General features: G+C 51.0%; 1 protein-coding gene across 1 annotated transcript in view; it reads right to left on the reverse strand.

The window, feature by feature from the left end:
• The window catches only part of SYT3 (synaptotagmin 3), a 37,595-nt gene extending 21,285 nt beyond the window's left edge, over positions 1 to 16,310 (reverse strand). The window contains exons 1-4 of the mRNA XM_015414676.1: positions 15,865 to 16,310; positions 13,971 to 14,111; positions 12,146 to 12,527; positions 7,625 to 8,177 (exon numbers count right to left, since the gene is read on the reverse strand). Coding sequence (XP_015270162.1) covers positions 7,625 to 8,177; positions 12,146 to 12,527; positions 13,971 to 14,106 — 1,071 coding nt within the window. The 5' untranslated portion in view covers positions 14,107 to 14,111; positions 15,865 to 16,310. The remainder of the gene's footprint in view (positions 1 to 7,624; positions 8,178 to 12,145; positions 12,528 to 13,970; positions 14,112 to 15,864) is intronic.
• Between the last annotated feature and the right edge of the window lie 2,944 nt (positions 16,311 to 19,254).

Here is a 19,254-nt window from a genome sequence, read left to right on the forward strand (position 1 = left end):
AGCTCCTGTCTCTAGTTCCAGTTCCTGCCAACCTAGCAGTTCGAAAGCAAGAAATTGCAAGTAGATAAATAGGTACCACTTCGGTGGGAAGGTAACAGCGTTCCGTGCGCCTCGGTGTTTAGTCATGCCGGCCACATGACCACGGAAACGTCTTCGGACAGCGCTGGCTCTTCGGCTTTGAAACAGAGATGAGCACCGCAACCCTAGAGTCGGACTCGACTGGCTTTCGAGCAAGGGAACCTTTACCTTTACCTTACACCCCCATACACACACATTTCTCCCCAATGGGGAAGCAAAACGGCTTACAACATTCTCTGCTCATCCGTTTTATTCGGTGACTAGCACATGGTCACCCATCAAGCTTCCACAGAAGAGTAATGGTTTGATCCCGGGTCCCCTGGAACTTAATACAGCACGCTAACCACATTGGGCCGGTTTGGTGTAGTAGTTAAGTGCACGGACTCTGGGAGAACCGGGTTTGATCCCTCCACTCGCAGCTGCTGGATGACCTTGGGCAAGCCATAGTTCTGACAAGAGCTGTCCTTGAAAGAGCAGTTCTCGAAAGAGCTCTCTCAGCCCCACCTACCTCACGGGGCGTCTGTTGTGAGGAGGGGAAGGGAAAGGAGTCTGTAAGCTGCTCTGAGACTCCCAGTGAAGGGCGAGGTATAAATCCCCGCCACCTCCTCCTCCTCCTCTTCTCTTTTTTATCCAACTGGATTTAGCACAGGGGAGTACTGTGCAAGCTGTATTTTACTCCTAAAGTCAATGTGGCATAAAAGCACTCAAATCTTCAGCTGGATTCAGCCCTTCCTTTTAAAATATTAAATTAAAACACACATTTACGTCTTGCGTATTTGACCAACCCATTCCCTATCAGGAACTATATGCGCTCGTGAGTGGTATGCTCAGACACACCCATTCATGGGACCAACCTTGTCCCTTCAAATGGAGTCTCAGAAGGAGATGCTAGAAAACCAGTTCCAAAAGCTACTCAAAATAAATCAGGTAGGGTAGCCATGCTGGACTGAAGCAACAGAACAAAGTTTGAGTCCAGTGGCACCTTTAAGACCAACAAAGTTTAATTCTGGGTATAAGCTTTCGTGCGCATGCACACTTCTTCAGCTTTGCACATCACATCCTCGAAAACTGGCTACCCCACAAAACATATTTCACATCCTTCTTGCCCACACAGGTCTGTGATAGTCAGGTCATTCTCCTCCAGTTTGCAGAAGCTGCCTTGTCTGATCCCCTGGGGGAGATTCTTACTCACCACTGGTGACCAAGCAAAAGACTGCTTACAAGCCTGAGCTGAACTTGGATAGACACAACCTCACAGCTTCAGAGCAGGCACAACCTGATGCCCTGTTAAGATTCAACATTTCCCATTATTTATTCATTTAGAGACTTGCACCTTGCTTTTCTCCCAACCCAAAGGAGCTGACATTATACTCCCTTTCCTCCATTTAATCTGTACAACAACCCAGTGAGGTAGGTTAGGCAGAGAGAGAGAGAGAGAGAGAGAGAGAGAGAGAGAGAGAGAGAAAGGGAGAGAGAGAGATAGAGACCTGGCCAAGGTCACTCAGTGAGCTTCCATGACAGAGTGGATATCTGAACCCAGGTCCCTAGCAGAGTTCCCTCTAAGCTGAGTTTGTGTGAGCTAGCTCACAGTTTTTTAGCCTCCGGCTCATACATTTATGTCTTAGCTCAGAAAGGATGGCTCCAGAGGAAACTAATTCATGCAGTAGCCAAATCACTTGCTCACAACTTTAATGCCAGTAGCTCACAAAGTGGAATTTTTGCTCACAAGACTCCACAGCTTGGAGGGAACATTGGTCCCTAGATCCCTAGACTGACGTTCTAACCCTGGGGTGTCAAACATAAGGCCTGGGGGCCAAAACTGCCCTTCCAGTGCTCTTACGCAGCCCGCAAGCAACTGGTGCAAAGGGAGGGACGACTGCTTGGGGAGGGGCGTGGGTGGAACCACTCCAGTTGTGGCTTCAGCATGGCAGGACAATCTTGCCTGCAGCAGCGTGGGAGCATCTGCCCAGAGCTGCACTGCTGGCTCTCCAGTCTGCCCATGTGGGTTTTCTTTTCCACCCCCCTCCCAGCCCATGGGGCCTTGCAGTGAGGATACACCAACTTGGAGCTTACCAGCTGCTGTCCTTTACAGTTTATATCTCCAGTACCTGGCATTACGCTTTATGGCACGCTTAGCCCGGTCTGACAAAGTGACATTTATGTCAGATCCGGCCCTTGGAACGAATGAGTTTGACACCTCTGCTCTAACCACTATACTACAGTGGCTCATGCCACTCTAGCCTTATTTGGGCTGTGGATCAGACCCCCCACCCCATTCCAGCCATGCTACTAACCAAACTTCCAGTGTGAACATCTACAGTCTTGTTCCCTACCTTTCTCCTCAGTTCGACAGCTCACAAACTGAAAACCAGCTGATTTCCTGGAGCTCAGTAATAAGATCATGATCAATGACAATTGCATTCAGTTTAGGGCTTTGATGGGCAGCAGCAAGATGGGGGGGGGAGAGGAGGAGGCTACAGGTTTAGATCGGTGTGTGTGGGGGGGAGTCAGCAACAGTGCTCCCTCTGAGCTGAGTTCATGTGAGCTAGCTCACAGTTTTTTAGCCCCTGGCTTACACATTTTTGTCTTCGCTCAGGAAGGAGGGCTCCAGAGCAAACTAATTTATGCAGTAGCCAAATTGTTCACTCACAACTTTAATGCCAGTAGCCAGTTTGGTGTAGTGGTTAAGTGCGCAGACTCTAATCTGGGAGAACCGGGTCTGATTCCCCACTCCTCCACATGCAGCTGCTGGTGTGACCTTGGGTCAGTCACAGTTCTCTCAGAGCTGTTCTCTCAAGAGCAGTCCTTGAACGAGCTCTCTCAGCCCCACCTACCTCACAGGGTGTCTGTTGTGGGGAAGGGAAGGGAAAGGCGTTCGTAAGCCGCTCTGAGTGAAGGGCGGGGTATAAATACAATCTCCTCCTCCTCCTCCTCCTCCTCCTCCTCCTCACAAAGTAGAATTTTTTGCTCAGAAGACTCCACAGCTTAGAGGGAGCATGGGTCATCAGAACGGCTGGCACAACCAGGGGAGGAAGCGCAAAGTGGAGAAGAAGGGGGTGATCTGGCAAGGTGCCGGGGAGGGGAGGGGAAGCGGCTGCCTCACACCTGACTGCCCTGATTAGTCTCCGGTTCCTGAATAACAAACCCGGCTAAAAATATTCATTGGGGGGGGGGGGGAAACAAGTCTATTTGTGCCGACACTCTCTTTGAGCTCCCAAAAAAGAAAAGAGGGGTTGGCCGTTTGGGGGGGGGGATGTGAGCAGCCGACAGGTACGCAGGTGGGTGGATGAGCAAAAGGAAAAGGAGCTCTCCGCGGCTCCCTGGAATTATCGATTCCTTCTCTGCGCCCTCCCCAGTGCCAGAAGCATCTCCACCCCGCACACATCTTCCTCAATAGCTTCGCCCACCAGCTCTTCTTCACAGCCTCCAAACATTATACACCACCTCGACATCAGGCTTTCACAGGCACATTACTTCCATAGTGTTGTTGAGCGTGCAACAGCTTTGGGGATGTGCTGTGGCTTGGGAGTAAAGCGTGCATGCCCTGCATGCGCAAGGTCCCAGGGTTCAGTCTCTAATATCTCCAGAGGAAGAAGAGGAGGAGGAGACGGAATTTATACCCTGCCCCTCACTACCCGAAGGAGTCCAGAGCAGCTTACAATCTCCTTTCCTTCCCCTCCCCACAACAGACACCTTGCGAGGTAGGTGGGGCTGAGAGAGCTCTTTCAAGGACTGCTCTTGAGAGAACAGCTCTGAAATAACTGTGACTGTCAGGTCACACCGGCAGCTGCATGTGGAGGAGTGGGGAATCAAACCTGGTTTTCCAGATTAGAGTTCATGCTCCTAACACCAAACTGGCTCTCAGGAAAGCAGGTGCTGCAAGACGGGCTTACTCTTCCTAAGACACAGGACACCAGCTGCTAGAGAGACCAATAATCCGACTAGGGCCCAGGCAGCTGTTAAGCTGTCTCTTTATGCTAGCGATCCCCAACGTGGTGCCCATGGGCACCAGGGTGCCTGCCAAGGTCTTTCTTAGGGCCCTGCTTGCTTCTGAAGTCTCAACAATAAACTCAAAGGGAGTTGAAGGGAACAGGACAAACAATACCCAAGAAGCTTCAGGTCGCCCTCCAGCAGTTTATGGATTACTGAAGTGCCAGAGTTCTCTCAGCCCCACCCACCTCACAGGGTGTCTGTTGTGGGGAGGGGAAGGGAAAGGAGTTTGTAAGCCGCTCTGAGACTCCAAGTGAAGGGCGGGGTATAAATCCAGTCTCTTCTTCTTCTTCTTCTAAAGCACTGGGTTCCTCCCAGGCAGTTATGCCACAACTATGTGCCCTCATCTTGGCCATAGATGTGGACTTCCTGATGCCTCTGGGCTGGGAAAGCCCTCTCTGTGGGCACACGGGGAGCAAACATTCCCCTTTCTTTGGGAGCTGGAATGAAACAGCGATGCTTCCCCAAAGCAAAGAGACACTCCTGCCTTTCCTCCACCTCCTCAGTGCAATAGGAGACATCACCTTTGCATCTGCTAGGAGCCCCCGTTGAGAAGCAGCTGCCTCCATCATAGGTCAAGGCTTGCCTTGGAACCTCCCGACATTTGGTGATTGGCCCCAGGGCAACCCTGTTGAGGTGGGGCCCACTACTACCCTTTCTCAAAACCTCAGACATGCCCCCAGGCTCAACAGCCCTGGGGACCCCGGACTGAAGCCCTTATTCACTCACAAAAACCACCTTCTGGGGCAAGCCATCCATTCAAGTCTGATTCTACATGCTGAGGTCAAAAGAGACAGAGGGCGCCTTCAGCTGTCTTGCTGAACAAGTTAGCGCTGGAGGCTTCCTCTAATGCTACAACTTCCCAGAAAATGGAAAGACTCCCAAACCGTGAGACACAGGGTCCCATTCTTGGAGACTGCCTTCTCCTATACGAAGCAGCCCAAGTTCTAAGATCTCCTACATAGACCCTTCTTCAAGGGCATCTGCTCTCACAGATTAGGCAGGTGGCCACTGGAGACGGGGCCTTGGTAGTGGTGGCATCGTGTCTATGGAATGCCTTTCCTAGACAGTATGGCTAGTGAGACAGCCACAGGGTTCAAATCCCCACACACTGCCACGAATCTCCCTGGGTAGCCTTGGCCCAGATTAGGGTTCCCAAGTCCAAAATACTCACCGGGGGGGGGGGGGGGGAGCCTTGGCCGGCTCCGGGAGCCAGCACGTCACAGGAAGTGACGTGCAACGTCGACCACGTTGAGGGCGTGGCCACAATCGTGGGAGGGAAAACCATAGAGTTTCCCCTCCCCGATCCGGGCCACGCCCCCAACGTGGTCGACGTGCACGTCACTTCCTGTGACGCTGAGCTTCGGGGGGCCGAGTTCCCCCCGGGGCCTGATTCCGCAGCGGCGGAAATCAGGCCTCCAAAGCGAGGGTTTACCCGCCACCCGCCCCCACTTGGCAGCCCTAGCCCAGATGCACCCTCTTGGCCTACGCTACCTCACCAGGTTGTTGCGAGGATAAAATGGGGAAGGAAGAACCATGTACATCGCCCTGAACCTTTTAGAGGGAGGGTGCAATAAAAATGTACCAGACAGATCGATGGATGAATGTTCCGACTCGCGGCAATTCATGCTCACTATGAGATGCGCCTCAGGAAATAAAAGGAGAAATGGAAACTGAGGTTGTAAGGAGGCCTTTCAGCCTAAGCCTCATTATCATCGAGGACAATTCAGTAACTTGGGCTGACTGTTCGGGTGCACTGTGACTCTCCATGCTTCAGTGAGATGAGTCGTTGTGCTGGGCTGAGTAAAATTCATTGGGCTGCTCAGTTATAACGTTAAATAATTTGCTATAATAATGCCCTGAAGAATAGACGCACGAGGGGGCTTTTGGCATGCAAAGGGGGCTTGCTAGGGCGACAGATATGTGCTGACCTTCCCCCCCCAGTGCTGTCGCTTCAATACCCTCGCATTAGTTAGGGCTGCCAGCTCTGGGTCGGGAAACACCTGGAGATCTCGGGGGCGGAGCCTGGGGAGGGTGGGGCTTGGGGAGGGACCTCAGCAAGGTGCAATGCCGTAGAGTCCACCCTCCAAAGCTGCCATTTTCTCCGGGGGGACTAACCTCTGCTGTATGGAGATCAACTGTAATAGCAGGTCTCCAGGTGGCACCTGGAGGTTGGTAACCCTACTTATGCTTTGATTTTAACAATCAGGATCCTTCTTCCCAGGAATAAGTGACCTTGGCACATAACCAATCAGATCTTGCTGTGTGACAATGATGTTTCATTACTCCGGACTGGTGGTGATGAGTCATTATACCTATACTATGGAATGCCAGTGTACGGCCGGCGCTCAAGGTCATTTACAAGCCATTCTACTGCCCAAGTCCATTTTCTCTTCAGATCTCCATTGCTCTGTAAAACAGTTGCTGAAGAGCGCTGCTACCATACACTTTATACACTGGTAAGCCCTTTTTCGATCATGGTTCTTAGAGCACTGAGTTGTATCAAAAAGCCCATCCCGGTCACCTGGAATTCCTTTAAGTGCATTGTGAATCCTACTGTGTGATCTTTCCAGAAAGTAACCCGCTTCTGACACCATGCAGCGTAGCTTGGGCAAGACCCTTGAGGGCAAACAAAGCCAAGAGAGAGGGAGGGCAATGATTCCTCCATCGTATTGCCTCCCCCTGAATGGACACACACATGAAGCTGCCTTCTCCTGAGCCAGACCCCTTGGAGGGTGAAGGTCAATGTTATCTACTCTGGCCGGCAGGAACTCTTCAGGGACTCGGGCTGAGGTCTTTCACATCATCTGCTACTTTATCCTCTTAACTGGACATGCTGGGGATTGAACCCGGGACCTTCCGCATGGAAAGCAAATGCTTTGCCTCTGAGCAGTGGCATAGGCAGTGTTCCCTCTAAGCTGAGTTAGTGTGAGCTAGTTCACAGTTTTTGAGCCTCTGGCTCACACATTTTAGTCTTCGCTCAGGAAGGATGGCTAAAGAGCGAACTAATTTATGCAGTAGCCAAATAGCTCGCTCACAGATTTAATGCCAGTAGCTCACAAAGTAGAATTTTTGCTCACAAGACTCCACAGCTTAGAGGGAGCATTGCTCATAGGCGAGGTGGCATTTTCTGAATGACACTAGGGAGGAAAATGCGGTCGCCACAGCACACACGTTGTTCACACAGCGTGGCTGTGCTGTGGGTACTTCTGACCTCACCCCCCCCCCCATATATTGATAGAAAGGGGACTCTTTCCATGAGCGTATGAAAGCGTATGCAATAAGCACTTTCCTATTTTGACTCAGCCCTTAGCTGCAGAATCGCCGTGTTAGTCTTGATTGTCAGGCTGAACGGCTTCATGGGCCCGTTTAATTGACAGACCCGGCTGACTGCACTGGATTTAAATGTCAAGTCTACAGAGCTGGGTTGTCAAATTAGGAAAGGTTTAATTGCTTGGCTGACCGATGGGGTTGGACGGCCACGACGCTGGGCCTTTGATGTGACTGCTCCAGAGACGGACCCGTTCCCCCCCCCCCCGGTATAACCCCCACTCACCGAACTGGCTTCCATGATGTCCCGCCAGAGGGGTGAATCACTGTCCCGCTCGGCCAGTTCCAGCAGGTTGTCCAGCACCACTTGGCCAATGAGGTCGTGACGGGAGAAGCGGTCAAAATCGTAGACACTGAAGTGCAGCTTCCGAGAGGGCAGTTCGGCAAAGGGGACGTTGAAATTAAAAGTCTCGTTGAAGATGGGGTTGAGCGTCTTGCGGTGCACCTTAGTCTGGAATTTCTTCTTGCGGTCGGGCAGCAGGTACATTTTCACATAGGGGTCTGAGAAGCCATTGGCGTCTTTGGCGGGCAGGTCCACACCCCGGAGAATCCTCACCACCAGCTGCTCCGTGCCGTAAGCATAGCGCAGGGCAAAACTCAGCCGCCCGCAGCTCGCGGCCTCCCCTTTCTTGGAGTCCGACTCCCCAGAACGCTGCTTGTATAACTCCGGCTTGATCTGCCCGATGCTGGTCACTTGCTCCACCTTCTCCTCCCCTCCGTGGACTCCGGTGTCCGGGCTGCTCAACTGCTGGGTCAAGGGGCGTGGCAGTGTGTTGTACCTGCGGAGAGGACAGAAATCAAACCAGTCTCTTGCGCAATCATCTCCCTCTATCTAGCCACGCAGGTGAGGAATCCTGCATCCAGATCGAAACGGGGCTTTATTTATTTGCTTTTAATCCGGCCCTCCCTCTTACGAGGTCCAGGCAGCGTATGTGGGGCTCCCCTTTTACCATCGCTGCAAATCTGTGCGGCCAAGAGATGATCAGCGGCCTGAGCTTTATGGCTAAGGATCTAACTGCAGGATATCCTTTTCCCAGGGACGTCCAAGATTCAGGCTGATAGGCATGTTCTGGAAGTTCCATGCTTCCCAGGTGCATGGGCCAGTTCATGAGAGCCAGTTTGGCGTAATGGTTAAAACGTGGACTCTAATCTGGGAGAACCAGGTTTGATTCCCCACTCCTCCACATGCAGCTACTGGTGTGAACTTGAGTCAGTCATAAGTTCTTTCAGAGCTGTTCTCTCAAGGACAGTTCTCGGGAGAGCTCTCTCAGCCCCACCTACCTCACAGGGTGTCTGTGACGGGGAGGGGAAGGAAAAGGGATTGTAAGCCGCTCTGAGACTCCTTTGGGTAGTGAAGGGCAGGGTATAAATCCAATCTCCTCCTCCTCCTCCTCCTCCTTAGAGCAGGGCCCCCAGTGCATGAGGACAGTGGGCTCAGACTTTCTCACCCGTGTACTGTTTTCGTGACCTCAAATGGCCCACTAGGGGCTCCACATGCCCTGATGGGGTCCATGCAGTTTTCCCCAGTGGGGCAAACAGATTCCCCTGGGGTCTTTTCAGGTCAGGAAAATGGCACGGGAGTGAGAGGTATAAGGATCCGAGAGGCATAAGGATCCTTTCCCTGTGTGCCACAGTCCTGATCAGTGTTCCCTCTAGGCTGAGTTAGTGTGAGCTAGCTCACAGTTTGTTAGCCTCCGGCTCACACATTTTTGCCTTCGCTCAGAAAGGACAGCTCCAGAGCAAACTAATTCATGCAGTAGCCAAATCGCCCGCTCACAACTTTATTGCCAGTAGCTCACGAAGTAGAATTTTCGCTCAGAAGACTCCACAGCTTAGAGGGAACATTGGTCCTTATCCAAATTACAACCTCATCTGCCTAGGAACTGAGTACCCAGAGGGAGTCACAAAACACTATTGACTGAAAGTCCTTTCACTGAACCCAGATCTCCCTGGTCTGAGTCCAACGCTATAGCCGCTACACCCCCCTGGCGCATGAGTCATGAGCTTTCCTTTTCCGCTCTTATGGCCATGGATAGAAGCTTTGGCGGTCAACTGCTGCTAAGGCTCACAAACCAGGGGAAGAACAAAGTTTGAGTCCAGGGGCACCTTTAAGACCAACAAAGTTTTATTCAAGGCAGAAGCTTTTGTGTGCAAGCACACTTCCTCAGATACAGTGGAACAGAATTTCCTCAGCCATTACATATAGGAAGGGGGGATTAGTTGCCAGGAAGGGCTAGTGAGAATCAAGCATAAGTAACTGGGTGATTATAGCTGAGATTGGATTAAGGTTAAGGGGGTTGTTAAGATCCGTGAATGGCAGTAAATGAGGATGCAAATGCAAGAATTAGCAAACAGATGTGAGAATGAAGTTTGAGTTCAGGGGCACCTTCAAGACCAACAAAGTTCAATTCTGGGTATAAGCGAGAACTGAGAGATTTAGCATATGTAGATGCACAAACCAGAGGAAGGTCAGGCTTCCAATGGTCAGGGAGTTTGTACCTTCCAGAATTTCTAGCCTTCCCTCTTGGCATCTATTTTTGCCAGACAACGCCCATCGCTCCACCACTCCTGCCATTCCACTCCCACTTTCCTGAAGCCCCATAATCCTTTGCAAAAACCAAAACCTGGGAAGCAGAAGGAAGTGTACCCGGTAAAACAAGCCATTAATATATTCTGAAACGGAATCTGAGTTTTCTTGGTGAAGCGCTTTCCAGGAGACAGGTTTTGACTGTGCTCAGTTGCACATACTTCTAAAAAGGTCACCTTAATGCCATTTTAACTATTTGCATTCCGTTTGTGATGATTCGTCTATCATTTGTAAACCACGTTCAGTGCCATTTATTAAAAGGCAGGGTAGAAATCCCCCCAAACAAACAAAGCTAGAGTCGCATGTCAAAACACTGCACTTTTGATATGCTACAAGAGCCATGCTGGGCAGAGTGTCAGAGTAGGTTCTGGGAGACCCAGGTTCGAATTCCCACTATGCCAGGAAGCTTGCTGGGTGACCTGGGGCCAGTCACACACTCTCAGCCTTACCTACCTCACAGGGTTGTTGTGAAGACCAAATGGAGGAGAGGAGAATGATCCCCAATGGGCAGAAAGGCGGGGTATAAATAAAAAATAAACAAATATATATATAAATAATCATATTAATTTTTCCCTGGCTTGCCGGATGCTGACCCAGAGATCACACCTGCCATTTATAAGCTGTAAATCAGCAGGGGAGGGTGCTGCAACTGGATCTCCTGCACTGATCCTCAGCCGGCACTTCTGCCGATATATCTGCAAGCGGGACCTCGCTGTTACCCCACAGCAGGCAGGGAAAGACAGGAGAGAGAGGGGAGGGAGATGCTACGTACTGTCTTGTTGCACTGGAGCTGTTAATCTCCAGCAACCAGCAACCCTATTCATTTTCATTCTCACACAACAGCCCCGAGTTGTCCCAGTTATTTCCCTGGTTAGAGATAGGTTGCTAAAGGCTAGCGACTTGCCAGTGAGTCTGCTGCAGGGGTAGGACCTGAACTGATGCCCTGCAAGCTTTAAGTCCTACTCTGTCCAACAGATCACAGAGTCATTCCTCCACTCTGCATCCCCATACCTTACTTTCTGCCTGACCTGGATAGCCCAGGCTAGCCTGATTTTGTCGGATCTCGAAAGCTAAGCAGGCTCGGCCTTGGCTAGTATTTGGAAGGGCGACCTCCAAGGAATATCAAGGTCCTGATGCAGAGGCAGGCAATGGCAAACCACCTCTGAAACGTCTCCTGCCTTCAAAACAAGACTAGCTCGCCGCCTAGTGGTGCATAACGCTAAAGAGCTAGAACCTCCAGCTGCCATACAATCTTAGGATCTCCTAGCTATTCTACACACAATGCCATACAATTATTATTATTATTATTTCTTTCTGTGCATCTCCACTGAGCAGGGCTATTTTTGGGCAGGAACGCACAGGAACGGAGTTCCGGCTGGCTCCCAAGTTGGCCACACCCAGCAGGAACGTATTAGCATAATAGGCCACACCCAACAGCAGAAACTCATTAGGACTGGCTACAATTAGGGGTGTGTGGCCTAACATGCAAAGGAGTTCCTGCTACAAAAAAGCCCTGGGTTTGGACAACAAACAAGGTAAACAGAATAAGAAGCAAAAGGTGGGTGTGGCTGGATGAGCACACTTCTGGTAACACGGGGTGCGTGGCCTAATATGCCATTGAGCTGCACTGTCAGGGGTGTGGCCTAATATGCTAATGGGTTTTTGCTTTTGGGTGTGGCCTATTATGCTAATGAGTTCCTGCTGGGCTTTTTCTACCAAAAAAAGCCCCCTGCCACTGAGTTAAAAAAAAGTTTTGATAATGCAACTGTCCAACTGTAAGGATCTCCACGTCTTCCACCATTCCACACATAACCCTCCATACTGAAATCTCTTTCTCTCTCCAGTCTGTTTGTCCCAGCACAATGTGGTGGTGGAAAATACCATTCAGTCACAGCTGTGACCCCATAGGGGTTTCGAGGCAAGAGACTAACAGAGGTGCTTTGCCATTTGCCTGCCTCTGCATAGCGACCCTGGACTTCCTTGGTGGTCTCCCATCCAAATGCTACCCAGCGTTGACCCTGCTTAGCTTCCAAGATCTAGAAAGACTGGCCTAGCCTAGGCCATCCAGGTTAGGACCACCACACAACAGCCTCCTGCTTTTCACATACAACTGAGCCTTCCTATCTAGACCCGCCAATCTTTCCCCATCATCTCACTCACCTGGGTGTGGGTGCCAAGCTTGCAACCTGCTGGTGGGAATGGGCATTGGGCATATTGCCCTCCTTGGTGGTAGTCTGGCCTTCCACAGGGAGGTCGGGGGAGGTCTGGCTGACTTTGAGGTTGGCCTCGGGGTAGGAATCCATATCGAGGTAGGACCTCTCGGGCATCTCCGGCCCCAGCTCCACCCGCTCCGCCAGGAGGTCCCCAAAAGGTGAGTGGTGGAGGTGAGCGTGCAGGGGGTGCTCCTTGCGCTGTGTCTGCGAAGAGGAGCCTTTATCCCGCCAAGGGATCCAGCAGAGCTTCCACGAGACAAAGAGGGAGACACCCAGCAGTACGATCCCACAGAAGGTCACGATCACCGACAGGAGACTGACCAAGATTTCTAGATGGGACAAGCAGAAAGGCAGGCACCCGTGACTCCGGTATCCAGCCTTCATGGCTGAGACATGGCGGATCTCCCCTCCCACTCCTTCTGAATCCTGCTGAGCCCCACAGACATGCGTTCATGTCAAGCAAAAAGCTGGTACCTTGTAAATTCTCCTTTTTCAGAATTATGGTCGGACTTTGACCACCTTGAATGCAAGCACTGGTATATATATTTTAGTTGTAGATTCAAAACGTTTACCAAAGATACCCAGGCATTTAGTCGTCCCCCCCCCCAGGCATTTAGTCCCCCCCCAACGGTGTTGACCAGTGTTCCCTCTAAGCTGTGGAGTCTTGTGAGCAAAGATTTTACTTTGTGAGCCACTGGCAAAAAAGTTGTGAGCGAGCAGTTTGGCACTGCATAAATTAGTTTGCTCTGGCGCCATCCTTCCTGAGCTAAGGCAAAAATGTGTGAGCCGGAGGCTAAAAAACTATGAGCTACCTCACAATAACTCAGCTTAGAGGGAACACTGGTGTTGACTAGAAACTTCTCCCTTGCTAGAATACCATAAAAATTCAGACTGGCAGGATCCTGTAGGATAAGACCTTTTCCCATAGTTTATGGGGCAACTGGAGCCATGATGCCATTCATGCACTCCTTCCCTGCAGACCAGCATAGATTTGGGATAGTACAGGATTTCAGTTTTTCTTGCCTTGAGGGACTCACATTAACACACACGAGGCCTCCTACTGAATCAGATCATTGGTCCATTAAAGTAAGGATTGTCTACTCAGACAGGCAGCTGCTCTCCAAGGTCTCAAGCGGAGGTCTTTCACATCACCTGCTACCTGATCCTTTTAACTGGAGAGGCCGGGGATTGAACCTGGGACCTTCTGCACGCAAAGCTGGTGCTCCACCACTGAGCCAAGGTTCAATCTCAACACACGAAGCAGCTTTATACTGAGTCAAACCACTGGTCTATTCAGGTCAGCACTGTCGACTCTGAAGCTCTCCAGGGTCTTTAGACTTCCCCATCGCCTGCTCCCCAATCCTTACAGAGAGGCCAGGGATTGAACCTGGGGCCTTCTGCATGCAAAGCAAATGGCTTAACTGCTGAGCCAGTACGTTACCAACGCCCGGGAGCAAGACATCGTTCCTCAGAGGTCCATCAGTGGCTATTAGCTGTAAGATATAGATGGGGCATTATGTCTGGGGCAGTGATGGACTGTATTCTTAGTGCTTGGGAGGCAACAGTGGGAGGGCTTCTGGAGTCTGGCCCCGCTGGTGGACCTCCTGATGGCACCTGGGTTTTGTCTACTGTGTGACCCAGAGTGTTGGACTGGATGGGCCACTGGCCTGATCCAACATAGCTTCTCTTACGATCTTCTGTTCTCTTCTGCCTGAGATCCTCCTTCTAAATATGGGCCACATCCTACCATTAACTACCTCCAGGCTCCTCACCTGAGTTGATGGGACCCACATGGCCCGTCAGTTCCTGACACTTCTCCCGTTCCTGGGCAGCACATGTGTTGGAGCACAGCACCTGAAGAAGCTCCATCGCCTTGCGGTGCCTCTCTTCGTCGTAATCTCCCGACATGATGCCTACAAGGGAAGGCAGAATAAAGGGACACCAGAAAGGCCAAGGTTACACCTGCACTGAAGTTTAATCTGCTGCTCTTGAACACATGCCTTACACTGAATCGGATCCTCGGTCCATCAAGGTCAGTATTGTCTACTCAGACTGTCAGCAGCTCTCCGGGGTCTCAGATAGAGGTCTTTCCCATCATCTACTGCATCGTCCTTTTAAATGGCTATGCCAGGGATTGAACCTGGAACCTTCTGCATGTGAAGCAGAGGCTGTACCGCTGAGCCACAGTCCTTATGTCTTTGGTGGGCCACGACATTCTTATTGTCTTCAATGGCTTGTCTGTGGTTGGCTGGCAGCTCATTGGACTGGAAGAGCATCCTAATCTATTTTATTTATTTACTTATTTAGCTGCTGTAGATTTCCCGGGTTGTATGGCCATGGTCTTGGAATTCTAGGACCTGACGTTTCACCAGTAGCTGTGACTGGCATCCTCAGAGGTATAACACAGAAAGATGGGAGTACTCTCTGTGCCAAGGTGAGACGAAAAACGGTAGGCAGGTAATTTATATCTACTCAGGAAGGTGGGGTAGGGCTGAGTCATTATCTTGTAGGAGTTCCCCGGGCTGTGAACATGCTAATGGAGGAGCTTTCCTGAGGAGGTTCTTTTGTATATTTCGTCTTATATTCCGCCCTCCCCACTAATGGGCTCAGAGCAGATGACAACAAAAGTCAAAACATTTCACAGTGAGAATTAACACACTTCTTAAAAATAATCGATAATAAATAATTAAAACAGCATTTAAACTGAGCTACACGGGAGATGCATTGCTGGGGGGGGGGCAACTGGGTTGCCTCTGGAAATGACTGGTTTCTCCAATCGTCAGTATTTGCCTCCAGGAGAAACATAGATCTCCACCAATGTTCCCTCTAAGCTTTGGAGTCTTGTGAGCGAAAATTCTACTTTGTGAGCTACCAGCATTAAAGTTGTGAGCAAGCGACTTGGCTACTGCATAAATTAGTTTGCTCTGGAACCATCCTTCCTGAGCTAAGACAAAAATGTGTGAGCTAGAGGCTAAAAAACTGTGAGCCAGCTCACACTAACTCAGCTTAGAGGGAAAACTGATCCCCACCCTCCTTATTTCTTTCATCCTCACAGCAATGGGGGGGAGGGATTAGAACCCCATTGGCCACAAGGGTTGTGGGAGAAAAGAAAGGGAAAGGGTTAGTGAAGGAAACTGGACAAGGGGCAACAGCAGCTGTTTCCTGGCTCAGAGCCTTGGCGCACCAAGGTAGCGTCACTGTCTCTGGATGAGAAGAAGAAGGATTGGATTTATACCCCACCCTTCACCTGGAGTCTCAGAGCGGCTTACAAACTCCTTTCCCTTCCCCTCCCCGCAACAGACACCCTGTGAGGTGGGTGGGGCTGAGAGAGCTCTTTCGAGGACTGCTTTTGAGAGAACAGCTCTGAGAGAACTTGTGACTGACTGAAGGTCACACCAGCAGCTGCATGAGGAGGAGTAGGGAATCAAACCCGGTTCTCCCAGATTAGAGTCCATACATTTAACCAGTACACCAAACTGGCAACCGTGGAATTGAAAGGGATAAAGGACTGTAGGCCCAGCAGATGCTCAAGAGAACCAGTCCCATCACCAGGAAGGAAAGGAGAATAAGGAACACAGCGGCTGATACAAGTACACTCTCCAGGTGAGGAGCTGGGTAACTTTCCTCTATTCCAGAGCAACAGAGCCCCCTCCAAAGCCCTCTCACCTGGTTAGCAACTGGTTCAGGGTATGGCTGTCAGGTTGCTTCTGTATTGCTGAATCCAGGATGCCAACTGGTCCAAGTCAGTGCCAAAGAGCAGGAGGGTAGCGGAAAGCCAACGCCAAAGCCCCGGTGATCCGAGTCCGCGGGTGAGCAGCAGCCGGCTGGGAGCAGGACACGCAATCTGCCATCCGGGGCACTGCTGGGTCCATGTGTTGCAAAGTGGGGAGTGCAGGGTGGGGTTGACAGCACCCTCTGCCAGGGATGCTTGAGGGATTGACCTGCAGGTGGGGCCGTCAAAGCGGAATCAGTGGCTCTGGGTGGCTTTGTGAGACCGTGGGGGGAGGCCAGAGCCACGGCTGACCTTGGGGGGCTCCTTCATGGCAGCAGGAAGTAGTCTGCAAAATCTTCAAGGAAACTGCTGGCCAGAGGATCCTCCTCCTGCTACCCTCCAGAGTTACGTGGACGGCTGCAGTGGAGAGAAAAGCCCGTGAGATCTGGGCCCATACTTGCTTTCTATGGGCTTTCATCATTACCTGAGGGAATAGAGCACACCACGCACACACAGTGGTCATCCCTGATCTAAAAGAACACTAAAGAGCCTAGGGAGGGGGTACTTAAAGACTGTTATATCTTGCCTTTTAAAAAGTAATCAGGTGCTTATCCTCCCTAAAATTCATCACCCTTGAGGACTGCCAAGGGAAGTCATGGGCTCCAGGACATCTGGGTTCCTTGGGAAAGGGGGGAAGAGGAAGGAGGAGATTGGATTTATACTCTGTCCTTCACAACCCAAAGGAGTCTCGGAGCGGCTTACCCCTTCCCAACAACAGACACACAGGTAGGGCTGAGAGAGCTCTTTCGAGAACAGCTCTGAAAGAACTTGTAACTGACCCAAGGTCGCACCAGCAGCTGCATGTGGAGGAGTGGGGAATCAAACCCGGTTCTCCCAGACTAGAGTCCGTGCTCCTAACCACTATACCAAACTGGAAGGGGTGTTGTGGGGCTGGGAGGGAGCGGCAGAAACCCTGGATTCTCTGTAGGGGGAAAATGAACATAGAATTTAGATTCTTGGGAGAGAAATATTATTTAGAGATGCAGAATAGTGAAATGAGAGCACCTGCTAAGAGCCATGAACCCTGCGTTCTTTCAGACAGGTGTGCGATTTATTTTATGTTATTTATTAGATTTTAAAATTAGATTCAAGGAGCTCTGGGCAGCACACATGGCTTCCTCTCTATCTTCTATCATCACATAACCCTGTGGGGTAGGCTCAGTTGAGTCCGTATGACTGACCCAAGGACAGCCAGTGAGCTTTGGGGCAGGGTGGGATTTGAAGCTGAGTCTCTCAGCCATAGCCGGCCGCTATACCACATTGGCTCCCAGAGGTAAGCGATATTTTGGGCTGGAACAGAGAAGTGAGGACATTTTTGACTTCTTTGAATAGGGAATAAGGCAAATCACGGTTTGTGACTTGAAGCCTTTCCGGGGCCTCGGATAACGAAGCTGCTTTCTACCGAGTCAGACCCCAGGTCTACCGAGTTCAGTACCGTTTACTCTGATCGGCAGCGGCCCTCCAGGGTCTCAAGCGGAGATCTTTCTCATCGTTTGCTACCTGATCCTTTCCACCGGAGATGCCAGGACTGGAACCCGGGTCCTTCTGCATGCCAAGCAGACGACCTACCACTGAGCCATGACCCAGCCCTTGTCGATCCAGAGGTCATGAGGTTAACCGCCTGTGCTTGCCCATTATGTGGTGGTCTCTCTAGGGCCAAACAGCCATCACGGAAAGTCCCTTCTTGCCAAAGCTCTTAGGCTGGGCAAGTAGGAAGTGCAAGGTAAAGGCCTGGAAGCGTGGGCTTTGTAAGAGAGGCAAACCCACGATTCCCCCCCCCCTTTCTCCGGCTCTCCCCTTTTTGTGAGAAAGGAGCTGTCAGGGGAGAGCGAGCCTGTTCTGCTCCCCAAGAGAGGAACAAGCCGCAGAGGCAGTGGGGAGAGGAGGCTGATTCTCCCAGCCTCGCCCCCAAAAGCTTCTGCAGCCTCTGCTGCTGCCATCGCTGCATCCCTGCTGGAGTCGCCAGCGTTAGTTCCTGCCCAGAATAACAAGTACCAGGGCTAGATGGTAGCACACTGCCTTCTCCCCCGCCCCCCCCCAAATCATCTCTTTCTCTGGGCAAAAACCATCCTTGCCAGTCTCAGAGGCAGAAACTCTCCTCTTCCAAACCCAACACGGCCTCTTTCTGCCTCTACCCCAACGAACGAGGGTATTTTCGATTAGGCAGGGAACTATGACAGCATTTTGAAAGGAGGGAAAGGAAAAGTCCGCCCACACCTGCCCGTGTTTTTGTCAAGTTCACACACACACACCCCTTTCCAGAAATGAGCTTTCAAGGGTTGCATTGAATTACTAGGTTCTCTCTCTCTGTGGTAAATATTTATTCTTGCCCTCTTTCCTAGGAACTCAGGGCGCTGTACAGTGTTTTCCCTTCCCCATTTCATCCATGCAACAGCCCTGTGAAGTAGGGTTTTAATCCTCTCAAAAATCCTGTAAAGTAGGGCTAGATAGTGTGTGTGTGTGTGTGTGTGTGTGTGTGTGTGTGAGAGAGAGAGAGAGAGAGAGAGAGAGAGAGAGAGAGAGAGAGAGAGAAGAGAGAGAGAGAGAGAGAGAGAGAGAGAGAGAGAGAGAGAGATATTCCCCAAAGTCTCCCGGATCCTAATTCAACACTCTAATGACTAGATTACACTTGCTAGTGTCCCCCCCTTACTATCATCCCTTCAAATATCAACCTCCCCATTCTGCTGTTTCTTCCCCTAGGGTTGCCATGCTCCAGGTGGTGGCTGGAGACCTCCTGGGATTACAACTGATCTCCAGGCAACACAGATCAGTTCACCTGGAGAAAATGGCCGCTTTGGAAGATGGGACTCTGTGGCACTGCACCCCACTGAAGTCCCTCCCTTTCCCAACCCCGCCCTCCTCAGGCTCCATCCCCCAAATCTCCAGGTATTTCCCAACCTAGATTTGGCAACCCTATCCTTCCCCCTCCCCATACACAACTTCCCCTTCCTCTAGCTAGAACGTTCCCCCTTGGCCGCAGCTAATCTTTTGTACAACACCTAGCTTTTTAAAGGTTTTCATAATAATAAAACCACCTTTTTCTTTCTACCCTCAACCATCCCCGGTGAATGTCCACAGTGTACACTCCCTTTTCGCATGTCACTCATCAGCAGACTCATAGGGAATGGCTGTGCTCAGCTATCGGGAGAAGGAGACCTGAGAGAATATCCCACAAGCCTCTGGAATGAAAGGCAAGTCTGTGGGCCAGGATATCTCTTCTGTATACAATATCCCACAATGCCGAGCTCTTCACAGGCCGCCTCACCCAGAGGCCTCCTTGAAAC

Source organism: Gekko japonicus, unplaced genomic scaffold (genome assembly GCF_001447785.1).
Source record: "Gekko japonicus isolate JY-2015 unplaced genomic scaffold, Gekko_japonicus_V1.1 scaffold1068, whole genome shotgun sequence".
Taxonomy (NCBI): domain Eukaryota; kingdom Metazoa; phylum Chordata; class Lepidosauria; order Squamata; family Gekkonidae; genus Gekko; species Gekko japonicus.